Source organism: Cryptomeria japonica, chromosome 3, assembly GCF_030272615.1.
Source record: "Cryptomeria japonica chromosome 3, Sugi_1.0, whole genome shotgun sequence".
In the NCBI taxonomy this organism is placed as follows: Eukaryota; Viridiplantae; Streptophyta; class Pinopsida; order Cupressales; family Cupressaceae; genus Cryptomeria; species Cryptomeria japonica.
In genome coordinates, this window is record NC_081407.1 from 424,116,996 (window position 1) to 424,142,565 (window position 25,570).

The 25,570-nt window shown below is 39.1% G+C and overlaps 1 protein-coding gene across 2 annotated transcripts in view; it reads right to left on the reverse strand.

Moving 5' to 3' along the window:
- Positions 1 to 8,461: 8,461 nt before the first annotated feature.
- The window catches only part of LOC131070436 (serine/threonine-protein kinase 1), a 237,942-nt gene continuing 220,833 nt past the window's right edge, over positions 8,462 to 25,570 (reverse strand). For both annotated transcript variants that reach the window (XM_058005968.2, XM_058005969.2), the window contains exon 18: positions 8,462 to 8,875. In XM_058005968.2, coding sequence (XP_057861951.1) covers positions 8,776 to 8,875 — 100 coding nt within the window. In that variant the 3' untranslated portion in view covers positions 8,462 to 8,775. The remainder of the gene's footprint in view (positions 8,876 to 25,570) is intronic.

Consider the following 25,570-nt stretch of genomic DNA (forward strand, 5'->3'; position numbering starts at 1 on the left):
ACCTTTTGGGCAGATTAAGGTTGGTCGTAATTATCATATAATGGATTTCTTATTGCATGTGTTTGTAAGTAATGTTTGTGAAAAAGATTTGTTTTCATGCATGCTCTCTTGGAAATTTATTTGGTAAATTGTTTTATACTTTGTATGTGTGTTTGGGAGTAATCAAGATCTCCTACTCTTGGGAGAGAGGAGGATCTTGTGGGTGGTAGAAGTGACAGCCCTCGAGTGAGAGACTCTCGTTATGAGAGCGATCACAAGGGAATTTGTGTGACCCTTGCTGCATGGCTTGTTTATGCATTGGGGGTCATAAGGAGGGAAATAAGGCATGAATGCCTTGGGGGGCATAAAGAATAAAGGGCTGATTATGTTATACTTGATGTATTTTGGTTGCCATGAGGTGGCTATATGCTTTAGTTTGCCATGAGGTGGCTATTTTTTTTGCCATACTTGCAGTCTCCTTAGGGTACTTGGTCCACTACCACCCTTGTAAGGACATCACAAATGTGTGGTGTAGTGTAGCCCGGGTTGGGAGTGTGTTTTGAGTTTGTGAGTATTCTATCTTCTGTGTTGCATGCTTGTTACCTGTCTAGGGCTTGGTTCTCCGAGCTCAGGGGTGGCTACTAGTTAACCTAGGCTGGGAGGTGAGCACTCCATGGTCATCTCTTTGTTTTATTTGCAGGTTGTTAGAAGAAAATATCAGGACATGTAGATATGGCTGGAGTTAATTGTTGCAGAAATTTTTTGTAAATGTAATTAATATTCTTTGAAAGTCCTCATCTATTTGAAATGAGAGACCTATTTGTAAAATGACAATAAAGACTTGGGAATATGTTTTAAAGATATGTGATATTTATTTATGTTATATTGCAGAAAAGAAATGATTATTTCTGGTTTTTAGTTTTGAAATAAATATTTGTTGTGTATAGGATGCTTTGAAAAGAAAGAAATGTATTGATTCCCTTTATGCATTTAAAATCAAGATATTAGAAAAGAAATGGAATAGATCTACCTGCATGTAGTAGGTTGGAAAATAAAATAAAATCTAAAATTTAGATCTATACATGGAAATGTCATATTTAGTTTTATTTAAATCTGTCATTTTGTTTATTGCAGAAAATAAAATAAAATAAACAGATTTATTATAGTCATTTCTAAAGTTTTATTTTAGTCTAGATTTATCTAGTTGCTGTTAAATTTATTAAATTGGTCATTTATATAGTTGTTGTTAAAATTATTAAATACTGTCATTTGTTTAGTTACAGAGAATAAATTATATAGTTAAACAGATTAAATGAAATAAATAGAAATTCTAAAGTTGCTATTCTAACTGATTTAATTCTACTTTTTACTATATTTTGTCGATATTAAATCAATATTTAAATAACCTATCTATTTCTTTTAGCAACTAGGATTTTGATAAAAAGGAAATAAATTCAATGATTCAAATCTGTAGAAATTATCCAATCTGCTAAATATGTTTCAGATTTTATATTTTTCACAGAAAGCTTTTTCATAGAAAGCTTTTGTCCTAGACACCACATATATATAAACAGCTTTTCATGTCTATATGAAATATTTAAAAAATTCATTTCTCAGATATAAACAGAAATAAATTTATTGTCCAATATATCTATATATATATTAAATGTTTAAATGAATTCATTACTTAATGATAAACTTATTTGTTTGAAATATATATATATATATATATATATATATAAACTTAAACCAACATATTCATATATCAAAATATATAATTGCACTTTTTAAATAAAGCAAAAAAAAAATACTATTTAAAACTTTATTTTATAAAAAAAAATATTATTACAAAACAAAATCTTTTTTAAAAAAACAAATCTATAAAAAAAAAAAATAAATAAATAAAAGAGGCTTTTTGTAATGATTAAAACAGAATTGGGGTTTATGGGTATCATGGTAAATTTAGGTATGTTTAACTAAAAGGGGGATAAACCTCACTTTAAATATATAAGTGTATATTAGATAGATATATATGTAATCATATGTGTATTATATATATATATATATATATATATATATATAGTTTAAAATTATGGAAGTGAAAAAAAAAAAAAAAATTGTCCTGAATTTAATTAGTTTATTTACCAACCTTAATTCTTTTTTATCAATGTTAAATGTGCATTTATATATAATGCATAGGACAAATTGAAGAGTTAATTATTTTATTAGGTGTTTATATTTTATAAATGTTTAAATAGTCAAGAGGGCATATTTAAAAATAAATAAATAAATGCTTAAAATTCTAATTAATTTTGGAGGTTAACCTTTTAGGGGATTTTTAATGGAAAATATAATGAAATATTCTACAACATTATTATTATCATATTTGGATAAACATAGTTTAGAAGTTCAATCGGTTGAAATTAAAGCAAGGGGTAATGGGATTAATAGAAGCAAAATATTAAATAGTTGATGTTGGAAAAAGTAATATATAAACTTGATTTAAATTATTCTAATTCATTTTAGAGATCAAAATGGTTTTATTTTTATAATTAAACGGAATGATTCAATATAGTAAAATAAATAATTTAAGAGGATATTGTAATAAAATTTCTCTATTAAAAATTAAGGGACTAAGTCAGGCGTACCTTATTATCCCAAGTGGAGTCTTTCATCAGACAATTTAATTAACTTAATGATGTTTGGCACCTTAATTGTATCTACTCAATTAGGCAATATTAATGAAATGAAATAGCAATAGTGTTAACATTTAGTAAATAATTGATATCAAACCCGGTCATTATATTAATGTCTGTTTAGTAGAAATGGATCCAAATAAGTACTAAAAAGCGCAACTGAAATGAAAGGAACTTTCGAGAGAACTTAATAACACCCTCATGAAAATTATTTGCTCTGCTTGATAATAGAAGATATCATAATTGTTATGTTAGTATTTAATATCAATTAAGATTTCGTTTAGAACAAACTATTAAGTTGTCACAACTATTTAAGTAAATGAATGCATGTAATTAAGTGCTTTAAAAAAAAAAAAAATTGTCGGTTGTGTTTTGCCCAAAAGTTTGGGCATGACACCAGATTGCTACTAGATCTTTGTCTGATCCTTCTGATTCTCAAATTTCTGTAGTCCCTGCCTCTCTGGATGCTTCCTTTGTTCCTCCTGGTGGTGGGAGGTCCTCTATTTTGGACTAGTCTTCTTGGAAAAGGATTGCTGCTAGGGTTGAGGAGGGATGGATTACCGTTAAAAGTAAGAAATCTAAATCGTCTCAAGCCTCTTTTGATATGACCCTTTGATCCCACAAGTGTAGATCAAATCCTTGATTTGTCGTAGTTGGGTTGGGGCTGCTTGTTGGTCTTTGGTTTTTGCAGCCTGTTGGTTCTTGTTGGGGGTCCTTGTGTTGTCCCCCATCTTTTGTATGGTTTTTCCATGTCTCACTTGTGTTTTGTTTCATTGGGTGGACTTTCAAGCTTATTTTAAGGTTCGGGTTTCAAGTCCTTCCAAAACCTTTTTTGTATAGGGTTTCAGGTCCCTTCAAAACTTGTTTTCCCTTAATCAAAAACAATAGATGGTGAACAAAGACAATGTAGTGACATTTGGCTTTTAATGGGAACAAAAGATAATATTTATAAACTATACTACCTATGCCACAATGATTTTCCCCATAATTATACTTACAATTTAAATCTTATAGAAGAAAGACTTGCCTATAATTATGACACCTTAATTGCTCCTTTTTGTGGTTGGGGAAGGCCCTTAGATCCTTGGTAACAATTCTATGAAGTCCACCACCCAATACTATAGTAGTGTTGGTAGATGAAACTTCTCATCTAAACAATGTATAGCTACTAGACCAAAATATTCAACCTTAAATACTTTGAGAAATTTAAATTTTAGCATGATTGAACTTGCCTCTACCACTCTAGTGTGATTGACCATCTTACGAAGACACAAGTGCCAAGACTATGTTGATAAGATGCTAGGAGCCTTTTTCTGTCGCACTGGTCATACATCCTATGAGTCATCAAATGAGTCTATCCTTGGTAGATTGAACAACCTGCATTGGAGGAATTATCCTTTCACTTTTGTGTTGGTTAATTTAAAACTTAACTTGAACTGACAATAGAAGTGGGGCCTATTAACACTTATATGGAACACTTTTTACCTTTATAATCAAGCCCACACTTCCAAATGTCACAATGATAGGGCTTTTTAAGAAAAAAATTCCTACCTCTCTTGAATTGCTTCATGGCTATTTAATCAAATATAATTTGGAGCATTATGTGGAACAATATTCGTTAAGACTTATAAATTTACCAAAACTGTGCAAAACATCAAAGCTACAAAAATGGAAGAAAGTGAGGTGGCTTTCAAATGTCATAAGACACTTTTATTGTTCAATCATCAAGGTTGCATAAGTCTACCACATGTAGTAGTGGATTCAATATAGTCTTGGTCAATCTTAAGAGTTATTTTGTTGCAAAAGGAAAGGAACATAGTCACCAACCAAAAACTAAAACTTCAAAAATTTCAAAACTTATGGAGATATCTTCCTAGATTTTTCTTAGAGAATCCATGAGATTACTCCATTTCCCCATCCTCGAACATGATAATCTTTAGCAAGATTTTATGTATGTGCTCCATCTCCAAAATATGTTCATATGATACTTATGATTGCAAGCCAATGGTTTGCACCAAAGCCCCTAAGTTAATATTTAGCTTGATTATTGTCAATATTTGCTTTATTGTTGATGTTGAGGACAATGTTTCTAACTCTAACTCATCTGATCCCTTATTATTGATCCCCTCTTGAAATGTACTTGCAAAGGGGAAGACATTTTATAGGAATCTTGATATAGGTTTAGACCTTTGTGACTACTCAAGTCACAACACCTAGTTACACCCTGCACTTTTACACTATCTTATCCTTATTGAAAATACCATTGCTTTGTTAAGCAACAATAAATTTGATGTAGATCTATAATGCATAACTAAAAATGACAACAAAAAAAATGTCACATGAATACATTCTACATAATGCATGACTAAAAATGACAACAACAAAAAATGTCACATGAATACATTCTACATAATCCATGACTAAAAATGACAAAAAAAATGTCACATGAATACGTTTCTTTTAATACTAAATAAAACAGTGTGACAAAAATGAAAACTTTGTAAACAAAGACACAAAAGTACCATGGCAAACACCGTGAAAAACAAATATTGCAATAAGAATGCTTTCCCTACCAACTAAAAGTAGTGCACTCTCAAGAAGTCAAAGTATCAAGTTTTAAGAATGGAGCAAAAGCATAAGGAAACAAGTGATGAGCAAAAAACAAAAGGGCAACTAGAGATTGCTAAAGGGTTTACAAGATGGGATTTCACCCTTGAGACATGCCTCAATTGCTACATTTGTTTTTATTATACTCTATAAGCTTATTTGGACTCACACCATCATTGCACATAAGGTGTGGGTCCATACAATTTTGAAGACAATTTATTGAGTTGAGAGTTTGAATTGTTTGGCTCTTCATAGTTTGATGTAAGACCTGAAGAGGGAAAACATGTGTTAATGTTATTCTAGGAGAAAAAAGCTTAATTACTCTAATCTATATTGCATAGTAATCATCTTAAATTTGAACGATAGAATTAGAGAGTTGTAGGAAGATGGGGAGAGAGGGTGATACAAGATAGGGATAGGGAGGGAACAAGAGAAATGATAAGCAAGAGGGATTTAGGAAAGAAGAGATATGGTGGTTGAGAGAGGGGAAGGATAGAGATGTCTAGTCTATGTTGTTCAGTTCAATTTGACATTGCCAAAACTTGCTCCTTTTTTCTAATGCTATAATATAATCTTTCTAAAACCTTATAAATATCATATCTACTACTCTTAGTGTGACCTCTTTACTTCACATATAAATCTTCCTCGTTTGTTTATTTTTAATCTTGTCAACTAATAGCACTCGTTATTTTCTTCCATCATATAGCTCCAACTCTTTTGAAGTTTTTAAATGAACTACATAGCTAAAATATATATATATATATATATATATATATATGACTCCAAACATTTTTTTAATTTTCCCAAAATATTTTTTAATCCTTCACTATTGAAAGGTTCTGAAGAACTTCATTTTTTTAAGAGATGAACTGAACAAAAATCTTGTCACCGGTCGACAACCCATAACTAACCAAACTATTGTCCACTGGAATTATTAGTTATTTGACCTTATCAAAGAATAACAAAATATCATAGATTGATTGAACTATAATAGGCTCTCTGGTAGTAGTAGTTGTTGTTATTCCTTTAGAAAAATGTTACTATGTGAAAATAATCATATATTATATTTTATTGTCTTTACATAAATTAGATATTTTTAGCCTTGTGGACATTAATATTTTTTCTTTATTTCTATAGAAATACTAAACTCTTCATATTTTTTAAAGTTCTAAGAGGCTCAATCAACAAGATCAAAGACTAGTGAAAGATGAATTTTGACTTTATCACTATTTTTTTTCTTTGTAAAGGATATTGCACAGATTTCTTTTAGATCCTTTAATTCAAAAATGGCTACGAGTGAACAGTGAATTAGTCCCTTAACCTAAGGTTGTGTCCTCTTGGTAGTCTTTAGTAACACCATACATATTAGGTAGTGGATATTCTCCCAACAAAATGTATCATGTGCATCATACATGCATTTTATTATGCATGGTTGGTCCCAAAAAAAATTAAAATATTTACTTCAAAATAATTGTGACTAACCAAATTATGTAGCATCGCAGTTCAATAAAGTTGGTTAAATGCATGGTTGGTCCAAGAAAAGTTTAAAATATTTACTTCAAAATAATTGTGAGTAACCACATCACTTAGCATCACAATTCATACAGTAAAGTTTAAAATATTGTGATTAATTATGATGATTAAATTTGCATAAGTGAAAATGTCTTAATGTAATAACATATGAATGGGTCACATATTCTTGTGTTTGGTTTAGTTCATGGTCTTATTAAGTTGGTAGCATTTAAAAAAAAATTCATGTACATTCATACCATACTCTCATAAACACACCAGCCATTCTAATAAAACCCCTATATATATATATATATATATCAACATTAATAATATTTACATTAAAAACATGACAATTTCATAGTCTAAATGAAAAACAAATTACATGATCAAAATCAAAAAATAATATACCTACTTCATAATATATAGTTATTTTTAGTATTAAGTTTATCTTTCTTACTATTTTTATTATATATTTTCTTAATATTTTAATTCTAATTAATTAAAGAATTTATTTTACTTTTGTATTTAATTATTAATTAATTTAATAATTTTAATGTGTTATGAATTTTTTAAATTACTATTTGGATTTTGATATATTCTAAGTTTGCATTTAATTTATTTTATTTTAGTTTTTAATTTATATTTAATTTAGAAATTTATCTCAATTATCTTCTACTATATCTCATTAAAATTGATATGTTTAACTATTTGTAAATCCTAGTAAAATATAAAATTTACATTAATTTTTTACCATTACACAATTTAATATTTAAATTGAGATTACACTTGCTTAAATGATTGTGTTTTTATATTTGATTATAGTTAGAATATAATACAAAATAAAATATGTTATTTCATGAGTTCCCTCTCTATTTATATATCCCTCGCACTATCTCTCTCTATATCACTTTCTATATCTTCATCTATCTCTTCAACTCCCCCTCTATCTCTCTGCAATCTATATCACTCCCTCTCTCCACTTTCTATCTATTTATCTACCTCTTCCTCTCACCTCCATCTTCCTCTATCTCTAGACTCAGTTCATCACTCTCTCCCCCTCTTCCTAGACCCCTATATCTATATCTCTTTGCCCCTCTATCTCCATCTCTCCATATTTCTTCTTTAATCTCTTCCCCATCTCTATCTCATTATCTCCGCATCTCTCTATTGCTAGATATCTCTCTACCTATCTCCGTATATCAATTCTCATCTCTATCTTTATATTTTTACCTACTCTAAACTAATTAGACTACTTATCTAAACTAATTACACTACTTATACTACTGACAGAAACTTTATGCATTTCATCCCCTTTCCATTTGTGGATCTGATTCATCCACTTAGTACTTAATAACTATACAAACATGGATGTTTACTCCATTAAATTTACTGTTACTATAGTAATTAATCAGGGAGCGTATTAATTTTGTAATTAATCTAAAAAAAGAAATTAAAAAAATATTAAACGTCAACAAAATTAAACCTACCGTCTTCAACATCGGCAGCTAGGCCAGAATTATTTTGCATGCCACGAATAAGATCAAATGACTTAATTGGTACTGTATGATTACTATAAATATCCCCAATAACACAACATATAAATACTGCTGCTCACATTAAGAGGGAGGCCATGAAAGACTGCACAGACATTATATTGCACCCATCTCTTGACGAAACTTTTTATATAATAGTCTATTGAAGGAACATGCTAACGTACAAATTGGAACCACATTTAGGCTAAAATTACAACCATTAGGATTGAAATAGCCTTAAACATGATTCTAGATGCAAATCTAGTTGACTAAGCCCTTTATATATGGTATAGTATCCTACATTCTAACTACAGTACAGAAAAAGCTCACTCAATTACTTCCTAATTGAATGCAAAACTCTTAATTCAGCAACTAAAGTTGGCACTAACCCGTGAAAGATAAACACCAGATATGTTAATAAGAAAATCAGTCAGAATCTGAGCATCCAATCATAAGCGCAATATCGTTCTGAGTGTATCAGAGAGGTTTTGAATAGTCCGTTGCTCTTGTGCAGCTTGCCATCCTTGCAGTGGCATTTCCTCGTAGCACCTAGCATTTACACAAATAAATTAAAAAAAAAAAATAGATTACTAAATCTAATGCATGGCTATAAGTAACAATTTATCTGCAATTTCACAATTTCTAAGTTGAATCCCTTGGCACAAACTGCAGAAGAGTTAAGCCTACTAGTTAAGTTTTTGACCATGAGAATAATTTCATCAAAGAAATTGCATCTAATAAGTAGTGAAGGTGAATGGCTCACTTCTTCAATTAAATGAGGCAGTTGAAATTTCATCTTGAATGGACAAGAATGACAGTCGGCCTTCTAATATAGCTACAGCACCGGTTAAGCATTCTGTCCCTTGAATCAGATCATGGTCTTCAGGTAAATTATTTCCATTTGGTCTCAAAAATATAATATGACCATATCTGTACTTTTCCAAGGCTACTACCTTGTTGGCATCCAAAATTCCGATTATAGACTTTGGCTAAAAGATTAAAGATTAAAGATTAAAGAATTGATATAAAGGGAATATTACAAATATTGATAAATCCCCTTAAGGCTTCTATAGCAAGGCTACAGGGAGGTATTCATAGTTCAGCTTTTACAACGAACACAAAAAATAACAAAGAGGTCATAGCGAACTGCCAGTACATGTCAGAATTTATAATAAGGCATTAGCTTTGAAGACAAAAGTAAAATGGAGGATCAGTGAATCTTCTGGAAAGAAGCTGTGTCCAATGGTGTTTAGTGTCAGATGCAACACAGCATGTGTAGCTTTTGCTTCAGGTTCTTGTTGATTCTAAGTATATCCAGTAGCTTCACTACCATGCTAAGGGTAGGGAAGCGTGCCATTCCTTGCATCTGTAGGAAACTTTAGCAATGGAGAATCCCATTGGATTGATTGAAATTCTCAGAGCCATCTGCTACTTGTTTTTCTTATCATCTCAGCAAATTGTCTCCTAGATTTTTCAGTGGTTAATGATTCCTTGATTGCTCCAGTCATACTTTGTAAGTTCAGAAAGCTTTGCCTAAGAAGATGAGGCATTCAACTTGATTTTTGAAGCAATCTTGGAGAATGTTTTGATTCTTCTTTTGTTTGTAAGAGAAATGCAATGTGACACACTTCTACAGGAGATCTTGACATCCATTGACTGAAAAAGACACTGAAGGCTATCACTGATGTTAGCCAATAAAATATAGATGTACAAGTCTGTAGATTTGGATTGCCTCTGGCCAGTGAGAAGGTTAGAAAGCCAAACAGCTAATTAGAGCTGATTTTCAGTGTGATAGTTGTCTCCATCACAAGATGTAGTAGACTAGGTATTTCTTCAGCCCGAAAAATCAGGCCACTAAGAGGCAAGGTTCAGAGTTGAAAAGAGTATTAGGGAGCATGGGCACAAGTGGGACCTTCTAAAGATCATCTACAAATAACACCCTTGTGGGCATGTTAAAGGTAAAGAGCAGCCAATTTTTCAAAGGTGAAAGCAGAGTGGCAAGGAGAGGTAGCTGATCTTTTTAGGTGTGCAACTTGTGTGAGGCCCTATGGGGTCTGAACTGGCTCCGGTGGTAAAATGGTACTGTTGTTATGAGAAATACTATCCCGCTCAAGGTTAATAGCTTGGTTATAGGTCATTTTGACAGCTGTAGTAACATTGATGATGTTCTATTTTCAGACTGCCTATCTTCTTTCTATTTGTCCTTGGATAGATTCTCAAGGGTGGGTTGTTCACACTTCACATTAAAGCACTTGCAATATCTGATATCCTCTTACAAAGATTTGGTAGTGCTTTTTCGTTTCATCATTGCAATCACTATTTGGGTCTCGTATGATGAGAAAATAACATGAAATGATCTAGTGAAGAGATAGCTTATGCCATATACAGAGCAGATTTTCGTCAAGTCATTCTAGACCATGTCAGAAAAGAAATAATCTCTACGACATTTTCTTGATTTTGATCAATTTACAGGTTTCTGATGAGGATGACATGGATTGCGTTAACCCCAATTTGATTGTTTCTTGTGCCTTGCTAGGAGTATATATGCACATCCACAATATAATGACCAGATCTCACTGTTTTACCATTTTTTGGGGATTAGAGAACAAAGGAACGGGTTTCAAGGATGACAAAAATAAAATATTCTTAATTTTGGTGACACCTGGGAATTAGTGAGGGAGTAGAGGGCAGGATATCTGGAGGTGTTATTAAAATTCTAGTAAAATAATACATAAAAATAAATATTCAAAAATTTAATCAGGAAAACCAGTAAAGAAGCAATATAAGTAAAAGAAAATGAATTTATACAAAGTTTGAAAACCTGATGATAAATTAGCCAATGATCAACAAGAAGCATCAGCACTATCATATTTTATTTTATTCATCAAATTCAGGTTACAAATTACATAGTACAATTCTACAAAATAACACATAACACAATAGAATGGCTAATCTAACTCATTGCCCGATGCAAATGCCATTGCGTACTCCTTATCACTGGCATGGCTATTAGGTTTAGATCTTAATGTAGGAATTGTTTTTCTTTTTTTGTGCTTTCTCCTCTACTTAAATAATTTTTATTTTTTTTTCATTTTTGTGTTTTTCCTTAATTTGTATGGTCTATCATCCCCGAGATGGCCTGGGGGACATGGTGAGGGAACACCTGCACACCACTTGGGCTGTCCTGGGGGCAGCAAGGCATCCTAGCACGTCCCCTCAAAAGATAGACATCCTCAAGATGTCCTCCTATTGGGGCCTGGGCCCAAGCATAGGGGATAGAGGGGGCACATTTCATCCCTGACCTGTGATCTCCAGGATGTCCAAGACACCAAACCTAGGGCGGCAGGGCCTATGACATGTCCCTCTGGACCCCTCCCATAAATGTACTTTTCTGAGGTTACCGCCTTGCTGGCATTCATAGTTCCCATTAAGGGCCTTAGCTGAGCCTTCATGGCACACTATGGAAAACCCCTACTAGAAGGGTGTACCATTATTAATACTATAATGTTAATAATAAATATCATTTATGTATGCTCATTAATGAATTACAAATTTCCATACATCCTATAGGAGTGATTCAAGACTGAAATTCCAGCACCTCCTCTTCAACTGAAAAAGCAACAGAAGCATGCCCAAATTTGCATTAACAAGAAAAATGACAGTTAAGAAAGGTAGGCACTTTCTAAAGGGTACAGCATCTTTGAATTAAGGAGCAACATGGCACCTTGAGGAAGGAATAAAAATCATACTTTGGATCGAATCATGGAATTCATGCAATCCTCTTACAAGGTCGGATTACAGGGTTGGTTCACATGAATGATTATCTCACCAAGCAATCAAAAAATAATAATTGGAATTATGTGGTCTTCTAGGCTTACAAAATGGAGTTCCCACAAACTACAAAACAGGTAAAAGCAGGGTTCACCAAAAGATAAATCCTCTCTTGGGAAATAATAGACAAACTCATATGGAGTAGCAACATACCTATAAAATTATAAATCCAGCAATCTGAAAGAACATTGTGGGCAGCTGAGATTGGTTTTCTCTTTCTTGGTTTTATAATTGGGCATTTTCTTCTTATTGGCTGGCATCTCTCTTCATCTTTGCATTGTGTTTGATTTTTAAAAATATGTTCCATTCTGTTCTCATCTATTTTGCATCTTTTACACCTAAACATTGAAATGTACCTTGATTTGGTTTTGCAATGTGAATTAGTTGGGTATTAAGTTTTGGGAGAGCACTTCAGAGTTGTGGAAAAGGGCAGCAAAGAGAATTCCTCTTCGGCCCAAGGATCTGTACACCACCTGTGAGGTTGGCCAGGGGTATAACATCACAATTCTACCAGATTTGGTACAGGTAGAGATGTAATACACAGCTTGGGTGCCATTCATCTATGAATCCACAAAATCTTATCTCTTACCCTCTTTTCTAATTGAACTAAAGTAAAAAGAGCAATTTTTATATCTTTGGAAATAAACTGTTGGGGGTCAATAACACATGTTAGTTTATAGTTGGTTTGGGTGTTTTATGTTTTCTTATGTATGAGTTGCCGAGAGGTTCCCGTGGGGTAGTTGGTAGTTAGTGACGGTTGGCAACTTGGCCAACTGTCGGGTCTATATAATGTATGGATAGAACCTCGGCAAGTTAGCATTGTACTGGCATATTTTGGAATCCAATAAAGATATCATCATTCTGCCGTAGCTGTTCTGTAATTGTTATCTATGCTTTAATATACATTAATGTTCTTGTTATATGAGTTGTTGGTATGTGTGGAATATCTCTGTTTATTCGTGAGATTACCAACCTCACCGTAAGGACTAAACATTTTGGCGCCGTTACCTGTACAAACCTAGAGATAACTATGGCTGCAGGTGGAAGGAATTAATGGGCCGGCCATTCAACCAGCAATTAACTGTCGTAGACAGTGACACACACGAAGAAAGTACCGAGGAAGAGGCACGAGAGGATCAGTTGATGGCAGACTTGGTAGAGTTGTGGGACGTGTTGGTCACGCAGTATGTGCAGAGCGAGGCTCAAGAGAGAGTCGTCTTTGAAGGCACGGTACGTGGTGAACTCACCGTCAACACTCCTGTCTTTGATCTGCTCGGGAGCATTCCACGGTTGCTCGCCAGATTTCTGATTGCACTCCAAGACCGAATAGAGGAAACTGCATGGGAACTCCGTCGGCAACAAGTACTCCAAAGGTATGAAGAGCGGAACCGTAGGGAGGAAGAGGAAAGGGATACAAGTTGACGCCGTAACCCCGACACTTAATGCCCCTACGGCCAAACAAAGACAGACATACCACTACCACCGAAGGAGTAGACGAGGGAACCGTACAGAGATCCCTCCGCATAAAAGAACAGGCCGAGCAGAGACGACAGCTAAGGGAAGTTGTTGACTCAAGGAGACCTGAGGAACGTAGCAGAAGTCGGAGTGTAGTCAGGAGAGACAGAGACCGTGTACGTGGAAGGAGTTGGAGGAGGTCGCTAGGAACTTGCCACTTCCAGATGTAGCGGAGGAAGATCTCGCCGACTAGGCCCCATACTCAACGTCGAGTGAAGAAGACTCCAGAGCCGAGTCGCAGAGCAGTTCGTCAGAGTATTCTGAACAAGGAGAGGAGGCGATACGGGATCTCCACAACGAGATCGCCAATATTTTTGAAATGACATTATCCCGCATCAGGAATTTGTCCTTGACGGAGGAAACCAAAATAGGAGGGTCAGACCCAAAAACCCCGAGAAGGAGGGACGATAGGAGCGAGGGTGACCAAAGCCTTGAGGACAGGGGTGGACGCATAGAAGGCTCAGGGATGGAGCAATATGGTCCAACCAAGTCAAACGCGTATGGTACCTTCCAGACACATAATAACTTCCAGGCATATAATAACTTCCAGGCGCTACATAAAACCCTCCAGACGAAGACAATGGCACACACTCTAGAGAAACAAAAGCTTCCAAAATTCATGGGTGATGGGTCAGAGGACCTCGTACGACATTGTAAGACATGCGTGACCATTTGGGAGGCAAATGGCCAAGACGACCAGAATTACTGGTTGAAGGTATTTCCGGCCACCCTACGAGGAATAGCAATTGACTGGTATACGGACCTGGATACCCAGTATAAAACATCATGGAACAACTTGAAGAAGGCTTTCCAAGAGGAGTTTAAACTCCTACGGGATGACAATGAAATCGTGGCAGAGATTTACAATACCAAGCAGGGAAAAAGTGAAAGTGTGCGGGCCTACAACAGAAGGTTGAGGGAACTGCTCAAAAAAATGGAGAACCAACCGGCTGATAGCCTGAAAAAGAGATGGTTTGTCGAAGGACTGGTACCGTCCCTCAGACGAAAGATGAAGATGGTCCCTCCACCCTCGTATGATGAAGCATGCAAGTGCGCGATGGATATTGAGAGTGAAAATAAGACATCCCGAGGGAAGTGTCGGGTGAGTGACGGTGATAGAACGGATGAAGACAACGACGGGGAATCTAAGACCGTACAAGCACTCCGAAGGAATCTAATGAGGATGATGAAAGAACTGAAGGCTGACAAAGAAAATGGCAAGGAAGGAAAGGAACTATGGTGCACTGACTGTAAGACAGAAGGGCACACTAGGGGGAGTTGCCCTCGAAAAGCCTTTTGTTACATCTGCCAAGTAATGGGACATTCCATCAAGGAATGCCCGTACAACTTGAAAGCACGGAGCACCCAAGTGCTCTACGCCCAACCCAACCAAGTCACACCACCAGCGACACCTCCGAAGCTGACAGCAAACTCGGACGCCTCTCCTAGAGGGTACCGAAACAACCGGTGGGGTAACAACAGGTCCAATAATAACACGCCGAGGAGTAGAATTCAGTACAATGCAAAAGGACGACCCATGATCCAATGCCGGAAATGCAACGAATGGGGTCACTTTGCGCAGGAATGTCAAAATGGAGATAGTGCAAGGAATTTGTTGTGCAAATGGTGCGGTTCGGGAAATCACGAGGACACAAAGTGTCCAAAGCAAAAAGGGGTGAATATGCTGGAGGTAAAGGAACTGAAGGAAGGTGTACTAGCAATCACAAGATTGCAAAGTAAGAAAGCCACATACCCTGACCCTCGCACGGAGAAGGAAAGACTCCAGGAGGCTAGGGCAGACATTGAACGTCTCGATGGCAGAAAAATGGAGGGCCTCGCACTCGGCTGCCAGTACTCCACTTCGGTTGAGACCGGAAAAAACTATCATTAAGCAGATGTTACAGACCACTATACCCGTACAGGTATTCGACCTCCTACAGACCATGCCGCAGTTGAGGATGGCCTTGACAAATGCAGTCGGTGACACCACTGTCGACCAGGAACACCAAACGGCGACAAAACCATCTAGTATGGCTCCAGTGACGAAACCTGGTACGGATGCCATAGATCCCATGCTGCTCACCGTAAGTATTGGACGGAAACCTGTTGTGGTAGAGATGGAGATAATGGGGCAGAAGCTCACAAACACCATTGTGGATGGCGGGTCTGGCATCAATGTGCTACCGACAGAAACTTGGAGGGGTCTTGGCAAACCTACCCTCTGGCCACCAACATTCCACCTCGTCAATGCGGATCAGCAGATGTTACAGACCACTATACCCGTACAGGTATTCGACCTCCTACAGACCAGGTCGCAGTTGAGGATGGCCTTGACAAATGCAGTCGGTGACACCACTGTCGACCAGGAACACCAAACGGCGACAGAACCATCTAGTATGGCTCCGGTGACGGAACCTGGTACAGATGCCATAGATCCTATGCTACTCACCATAAGTATTGGACGGAAACCTGTCGTGGTAGAGATGGAGATAATGGGGTAGAAGCTCACAAACACCATTGTGGATGGCGGGTCTAGCGTCAATGTGCTATCGGAAGAAACTTGGAGGGGTCTTGGCAAACCTACCTGTTGACGTGTTTTTTATGACGGCGTCCAACACAGAATAAAGTTGCCAAACGGTCACTTCACTCTCTCTTGATCAAAGTACGATTGCATGCTGATATAGTAGAAGAATCAGACAACCGACTCCAAGGTTCCTTTTATGCTGCGGATGTGACTCAATTGGCTGATGTGATTGCTGGTAATCCAAGGGGCCTTATGTATGTTGAAGAAATCTATGCAAGCTCGAGAATTTATCGACGGATGATTTGCAATGAAGCTCTAAGTTTTAGATTTTCGGACTATGAAATATGCAGAAAGTAAATGGGAATAGGGTAGAGGGAAGCTAAACTAAAGGTAATCTAATCCTAGGAACAAGGAGACGGGATAACTTGTGCAAAATCCAACCGCGCTTCGCTTCGCCAGCAAAGCACAACTTACACGAAGGCGGTGCAATCTTCAGGGGGAGTGCTAAAGATTTTCAAATTGTCAAAAGAAACCATCAGATAGAACAATCTCTCCTAACAATCGAAGTTAGACATACACTTATAACGAGGCTCAGACTAACTTTGCACGGTATGCAACAATCAGCTACACACCAAAAGTATGAGCAGGGACTTGGCAACAAGCGATCCTATCAAATCCAGTTCATCTAATTGAAAACAAATCTAGTCTATGAAGAGAACGAGACCATGCAAGTTATGAAACAACACAAGAACACACCAACAATTGAACAATGTATTAAGTGTTTGCTTCAAAAACTCCTAGCAACAATCTCTGACTATAGTCTCTCTTCCTTACAAATGAGGGAGTCACCTTCTTATATAGGCCTCAAGCTCAGATTACATGCAAAACCCTAATTAGGGTTTGCCCAAAAGATTCCCCACACATGATGCAACAAGGTGGGAATCTGCATTAACTAACCCATTATGCCCATTTACAATAAATTTAAAAGGGCCTAAAATAGCGCCCATGATGATGATCATGCCCGGAATATAACTGACGTCGTCATAAATACCCATCATCCTTCAAGCGACAGTGACATGCAAAAAGAATCCGTCATAAAACATTTATGAGGGGACAACATGCAAGAAGATTCCCTTATCCTGCGGTGGCATGCGTTGACCGGTCCCGTGCTTAGTCAATTGTTCCCTTCAGCCATAAATACGCCATCATGGTTCAGTCAAAAGACTTTCATCTAAAAACAGACGGCCATTATCTCGCTCATTAATGGCGTAAGTAATGAACATACCGACGACGGCCTCCAATTCTCCGATGGAGACACTTGGCACATTCTCAATGTTGAATTCCATCAAGGCAATCTCCTCTTCACTTCTGGAAAAGAAACTTTCCCAATCTGTCATGGCTTCTTGTGTTTTCTTCATCATACCGGAGAATGAAGAAACATTTGCAAAATGTTCCTTGGGAAACAAACCGACGAAGAAGAAATCATGCAACTGGGATTTCAAAGAATTCACTGTTATTCCCCCATCGCTGAGTTTTCTTGAAAATAAAGCTTCCATGGCACTGAGGATTTCTTCTTGTATTCCTCTGATGGATTCCTTCAAGGTGACGGAATCAATGCTGAATTTATCAAGGGTGTTTTTCCCTGAACAGATGGCGTAGAACCATTGGGGAAAGTCGTAGGCTTCATTCTCCTGGATTACTTTCCCGTCTACCAGTGTTTGCCTTGGAGTTCTCATCAGAGCCCTGAGTCGGGAAATGGTTAAGTCTTGGTAGACATCAACGTCTTCCCATAGTCCTTTCGCCGTTTCCAATCTACTTAGAAGAGCCACGAACCTTGAATGGAGCCGAGCTAGATCTTCTACAAATCTCCCTGCCTCAGTATAAATATCATCTATCCATTCTCGGGAATTTTGTGCCATTTCCTTTGTAAGTTCCGCATCGTCAATTACTTCCTTAGGAAGGAAGGGAGGGGGAGTGGCTGAAGGACCTGCTTCCCTAAGGGGCTTCTTGAAACTCCTGACATACTCGCATAGAAGTTCGTTTTCCTCCTTCAGCCGCTTGCACTTTGCTTTCGCTTTCAACAATTTCTCCTTCATGGCAAAGGAGGAATCGTCGAAATCTCCCATTACTTGACCGGTGGAAGCATGGCCGAGATCCACCTGTCTGATGACGTAATCCTCCTGCCTGATCTCACTCCTATCCCTATCCACAACAGGTTCAGCAATGTGCAAGGTTCGGGCTTCGGATTCTTCCCTGACTACCTTGGAAAACTTCCGGGGGGCCTTCCTTTCAGGTGGCTGATCCATCCTTTTCAATAATTCTTCTAATTCCTTAGCAGGATTGGGCTCCCCTCTTGCTTCATTTCCCAATCTGCCTACCAATCAATCCGGCGCAGGGATGGAATGGCTATACTCTCCTGCATGCACCTGCTCTTGAGATTCCTCTTCCATTTCGCCAAGGATAGTCTCTACGAAATTATCCTGGTGAACCTCTTCCAGGCGCGGGGAAACCTCTTGCCTTTGACTCTTCGGCTAATGATGGCCCTATGAAGCATTGATGCTAAGTATATCAGGTGCTGGAACATTTCCTGGAAGTGGGCCTGCGGGATGTGGGAACATTTCTACTTCTTGTACGCTTGCGGAGCTGACTGGTGAATGTTCCCTTCCTGTCCTCGTCCTCTTTTGTGGAGGCTCCTCCTGCTGGGCTTCCTGCTGAACGTCCTTCGTCTTTGCTATCCTTGGCCTCTTTGGGGCACTTTTCCCTTTGTCTATCCGGGCCTCTCTTCCTGCCTGACCCTGTGAAGAGTCCTCAGTTGCCTCGCTGTGAGAATCCAGATTTCCCATCAGCTAATATGTCAGAGGGACATGGTTTTCAACCAACTTTCTCGTCTGCCTGTCAATCCAGTGCTTAGTGAATTTTAGCACTGGCCTAGCCAAAATGTTCAAATCATCTACCTCCGGCTCCGACCAATCTGGCAACAGGATAGGTTGATCTTTTATCCTCTCGAATTCGGGTTGCATCAAATCTGAGTCTTCCTTTACCTAGTCTGGCACCTGATGGATCTCACTTATTCTGATGATGTCGAGGGGCAGTCTGGAGTGCATTCTTCTCCGGACCTCGAAGTCGTCCTCGGCGCCAGCCCAGTAATCCTCCAAGTGAAATCTATGTATGAATTTGACACCGGCAACTTTCTTGATTTGGCTGTAGGGATCATATTGGGCCCTAGAAGTGTAGAATGATAGTCGGTAGAATGCCAACTCGCCTGTTGCACTTTCAGTGGCCTCCAATCCTGGGCATATCTCCATGAAATCCCCCAAGACAACTGGAAATTCAATAGACTGCTTCTTCTTCTTCTTCTGTAGCTGGTCATAGGCAGTCAACTGCCTCATGAGCTCGAGCAATATAAGCTTATCTGACGGATATCTAGGCAATTTGTAAGATTGGAAGGAGAAACCCTGTGTCCTGATGTAGGTGAACTTGGGGAACTGCAGGAACACGGCGCCATATTTCTGGACCAAAGCACTTGCTTGCGGAGACAACCTCATGTGCAGCTTATTTTGCATAAGTCGTGTTAGGTACATGGTGAAGGTGTCATTCGCCAACTTGTAGGAATTCACGTTGTGGAGATGTAGCTGAGGATAACATTCATGCACTTTTAGCTGAGCTAGCCCGCAGCCCATGATTCCTCTTGCCGGTAGCCCATCGAATCCACCCCTTCGTGCCAGCATATAGAACAGATAAGAACTCATGAAGAAGGACTGAGACTTTTTCTCCTGCAAGTTCTTCAGTTGTTCGTGCAAGTAATGGCTGATCAATCTGGCCCAGTCGATCAATGTATTAGAATTCATGATCTCGCCAATGTAGAAGAACATCCAAGGCTCGAAGTTTACCGTGTGCGAGCATCCCATTACTCTGCTCAACATTTTTATCATGTCCACATACTCCTGCTTGAACTCGAAGATCGTGAGAGTCTTGGGCATCTTGGAAACGTGCACTCTAGGTTTCAGCAACCATTGCTTGTTGATCAAATTAGCGCACCTGGTGGGGCTTGCTTCATAGACTGCTTGGGCTCCACTGCTGGTCCTGTATGTCATGGAGTAATGTGAAGGGATTCCGAAGGCTTCACCAATCGCCTCTGGAGTCAATGTTGTCAGTAACTTGCCGTCTGGCGTTGAGATCGTCTTCCGCTCCAAATTGTAACGCGCTGCACATTCCAAGACTAGATCTGGGCATTGAATGGCGGGAGGAAAGCCAGCTGCTGCAACTATTCCGCTTCTCACAATCTTGACAGCTGTCGGAGATGGATTGTGTCGTGCAGTTCCGAACATTCTTATCTTGAATGCAGCCCAGTTGAACGTGCCGAAATTGGTATCACTGATCTCTTCCCATCTCAAATTCAACCGAGAATGGGGAAGAAAACCCTTCATCTCTGCTTTAATCATTGCTTGCCTGGAAATGTTAGCTGTCCTGCTAGGTTCCGCCATCCTGGGAATATTTCAAAATGATGAAATAGAGACTAAGTATAGAAAACTTTTCACTTCTTCACTCTTTCTTTCTTGGATCTTGCACGTGAAAAATGAAATGTTATTTCCAACTTATATACAATTCCCAAGAGGTACCAAATAAGTAACTGCATTTATGGCGCGTCATACTTTCTTTAATTATGATGACATGCGAGGCGGTTTCCCATGCATGTGAGTTCGAATCTAGAACCTTCCTTAAAAGCTCCCAGTCATGCATCATATTTTGGAAGATTCCTCCCGCTAACTCGTTGATTTTGTTCTTTCCAATTTTGGAGGGAGACTGCAGGATCTCTCTCGTGATTTGCTCAATTCCACTCCAACTTGTCATCTCATGCCGTCGAAGGAATTTTCCCAGCTTTTCTCCATATCCCTATTTTTTAGGGATCTTCCTAAATTTTAGGAGTCAGGTTCATTGGATGAGGAATTTCGTCCTGATTCGGAATCTATAAAAATTTCCATATTTGGCCAGGATTTGATGTCTAAAAATAGCAAAATTGAAAATTCGCTCGAGGGGAATTTCTGTTTTTTTTTTACCTTCCTTGACTCCTTGGATTCCGTGCCTTAGGCAAAATTTCAAATTTTCTGCTTGGGTGAAATTTTACCACGCCAAGGATTCATGAATTTTCTTTCTGTGAATGGCTTCTTGGATTCAGCGCCCAGCCTATGCTCGGGCACATTTTGGCCCTATCCATGGAATGATGGATTATTGCAGTTGTGAAAGCATTCCTAGTTTTAGCGCCCCAGGCCTGACCTGGGCGCATTTTTGCCATGTGCAAGGAATGATGGAAAATTGCAGTTGTGAAAGCATTCCTGGTTTTAGCGCCCCAAGCCTGACCTGGGCGCATTTTTGCCATGTCCAAGGAATGATGGAAAATTGCAGTTGTGAAAGCAATCTTGGTTTTAGCGCCCCAGGCCTAACCTGGGCGCATTTTGGAGATGTCCATGGAGAGGTGGATTTTTCCACTATTTTAGGCTCTTCATCAGGATATATATATGAAATATAACATTTAAGTATTTCTTATACTTTAAGTTATATTTCATATATACTTTCAGGATGTTTGAGAGTGGTTTCAGGTCCATAGGAATCATAATGCAAATTCTGGATTTTGGAAGATCTTCCAAATTTCCAAACTTAGTCAAATTTCAGGCCATTTTCGGATCAAGATGACATTGGTGGATTGATGTGAATTTCTGGACTTGGATGATCATGCTTGCTTTCCTCTTCTGGAATAGGAGATCCAAACTTAGCCAAATTTTGACCACTCTCTGTACTGAGATGCCACTTTGGGATTTTGAAGGTGGATTTTCCAGACTTGGAACAATTTTGTGCCTTCCACTTCAAGGATGATTCTCATACTTAGCCATTTTAGACCCCTACCTGTCTGCTTTCAACTTTCCAAATTTAGAAGTGATTGTGCATGCTGATTCTTCACTGTCTGCTAGCCTGATCCTACCACAAATAGACTTTCCCGAAATAGAAATTTTCCAAAATGTCAGAGTTAGAGCCTAAAACAGGACGTAGGAATGACTTACTATAAATAGATACTTACTAAAAATAGAAATTACTAAAAATAGAAATTACTAAAAATAGTAAGTTTGATTTTTGGCGATATGGCGACATTCTGGGACTCGGAAAAATCCCTAAAAAATAGGGACTTTCTAAAAATAGAAAGTAACTCCGTTTGGGCTCAAATTTTGTTGGGAGGTCCCCTGAAGGGTCCCGACTCCATTCGTATGTTCAGTTTTTCAAAAACCCTAACAGGGACCCCTAAAATCTAGGACAGAAGGCAAAACCCTAGAAAAAGGACAAAACGGGCCCTAGACCTCACAAAATTTGCTGGACAAAGAAGCAGATTAACCCCAATTGACTCGCAAACACCTGCAACGCGGAGAGATTGAAGAGATTGTCGCTAACACACACGAAAACGAAAGCCAAACAACCAAAAGGGCCAAAAAGCAAAGGGGGGGCCCTATCTAGGATGGGGTGATGTGTGATTAGGTCACAACACTACCCTCTAGCCACCAACATTCCACCTCGTCAGTGCGGATCAGCACGTCATCAAACCCCTCGGGACTCTTATGGCACAAAAGGTGGTGATTGGGACACAACAATTCCTTCTGGACTTCGTAGTCATCCCACAAGAGAGGAAAGCGTACGACGCCATAAGTATGTGATTGACCTGAGGAACCAGGCCATCAATGAAGAGCTTGCGTCGTCTGACTCCGACTCGGAGGACTCAAACAGATGGGAGTAGGGTTCCAAAGGAGACAAAGGAGGGATGGAACCTAACGAGGAAGGAATGTTGGAACTGGACATATGCTCTGAAGATGAAACTAGTTCATTGGCCGGACTCTTCCATTGGCAGATGGAGGACTACAAGATCTTCCACCCGGAGTGCCACATGCTGCAAATATGCGAGATTGGGAAATCAAGTGGCGGTACGGAAGAGAAGTCATTTGCCCTAGAGTACGGTAGGTACCAGGAAGGGGTGGCCCGAGTGGATGACACACCAGCCCACCGATTTGAACGGGATAAACCTATCAAATACGAGGAAAGTGATGTGAAAAAGTCAACCTAGGCAAGGACGAGGACCCGCAAGTGATACTCGTAGGGGATGATTGGAACCCCGTACTGAAGGCAGCGACCTTCAGGATATTCTTGAAGTACAAGGACGTCTTTGTCTGGACCTACAAGGACTTGAAGGGGGTACCTCCGGAACTGTGCGTACATTGCATATCCCTCGTACCAGGAGCCCAACCTGTACAGAGGAGACCATACAGAATGAACAAGAACTATGCGGCCAAGGTGAATGAGGAAATCAACAAAATGTTGGAGGCTAGGATCATATTTAAGGTGGAGACAAGTGACTGGGTCTCCCCAATAGTCATTTCTCTCAAGAAGGAGGCTAACCAGATAAGGATATGCGTAGACTTCAGGTACCTAAACACAGTAACAATCAAAGATCCATTTCCAATCCCATTCACAGACAACATCTTCGAAGAAGTAGCTGGGCACGAGATGTACACGTTTCTGGATGGGTTCTCGGGATACAATCAGATAAGTATTGTGGAAGAAGATAAGCTAAAGACTACATTTGTGGTGGAAGAGGGGGTGTATGCCTACAATCGCATGCCCTTCGGGCAATGTAATGCACCGACAACCTTCCAGAGAATAATTTTACACATCTCTGACAAAATGTTTGTAGGGAACTTCAGGGCATTCTTGGATGACTGGTCTATTTTTAGTGATCAGGACACTCATCTGAAGGCACTCGAAGAATGTATGGAGAGGTGTCGGAAATCCAAGCTAGCTCTTAACCTGAAGAAGTGCAAGTTTATGGTACCTCAGGGAAAGCTCCTTGGCCACATTGTTTGTAAAGGACTAAAGACAGACCTGGACAAGATAGGGGTGATCATCAATATGAAGAGTCCGATGAATGTAACAGGGGTGAAGTCATTTTTAGGCCATGTTGGCTACTATCGGAGATTCATCAAAGGCTTTGCGCAAGCCTCCTGGCCCCTAGACAAGCTGACAAGGAAGGGAGCCGTTCGTGTGGGGTACAGAGCAGGAAGGAGCCTTCAACGAACTGAAGGATCGACTGGTGAGTGCACCAATCCTGGTGTACCCGGATTGGAATAAAGAGTTTCACGTACACGTGGATGCTTCCAACTTTGCCATTGGGGTCACCCTCGCACAAGTGGGGACACAGGGACTGGATCACCCTGTCTTCTTCACCAGCCAGCTTTTGTCGAGGGTCGAATAGAACTACAGTACAACAAAGAGGGAGGCACTCGGGATAGTGTACGCCGTTCAGAAGTTTTGTCACTACTTGCTGGCTACCCCATTCTCGTTTTACTTGGACCACCAGGCATTGATGTACTTGGTAAATAAATCGATCATTCAGGATCGGGTAAGTAGATGGCTGCTACTTTTGCAAGAATTCACCTTCACCATTATTGTGCGACCAGGGAAGTCCCATGTGATAGTCGATCAACTGTCACGGATCAGGTCAGGGGAGTCGATCGAAGGGGTAAATAAGGACTTTCCGGATGTGCACTTATTCCAGATTGCAATACTACCATCGTAGTACGAGAAGATCAGCCAGTACCTCTCTACTTCCACATTTGCGCAGGGGATGCTACCAGGGGAACGGTGGAAACTGGCACTAAAGAGTAAAACCTTCCAACTGATCAACGGTCTTCTGTATAAAATGAGACCTGATCAAATCTTGAGGAGATGTGTTATGGAGGAGGAAATCCCCAGTGTCTTCAAGGAAGCACACAATGGATTAGCAGGGGGAACATGGGACCTGATGCAACCGCGTGGAAAGTACTTCTAGCTGGTTTGTGGTGGCCAACTCTACACACTGATGCTCGGGAGTGGGTGGTCGGGTGTGACACTTGCCAACGTGCGGGCAAACCACTCAAACGGGACTTCATGCCCCTATTCCGTTCCCAGCAACAGGAACTATTTGAAAGGTGGGGTCTGGATTTTGTGGGACCTTTGAAGCCAAGCAGTATGCATAGATGCAAATATATTGTGGTAGCTACAAAATACCTCACTAAGTGGGCAGAAGTGAAAGCCCTACCAGATAACAATGCTATTAGTACGGAACGATTCTTGTATGAAAGAATTGTCACCAGGTATGGGATACCCCTTCAAATCACAAGTGATCGGGGAGTGCATTTAGTCAACCAAGTGATCCGTACCATGACCGTTGAGTTTAAAATCTTCCACAATCTCTCTAGCCCGTACTACCCGCGAGCGAACGAACAAGCGAAGGCGACCAACAAGGTATTGGTGTCAATAATCTATAAGTCATGCGGGGTGGAGTAGGAGGATTGGGAAGA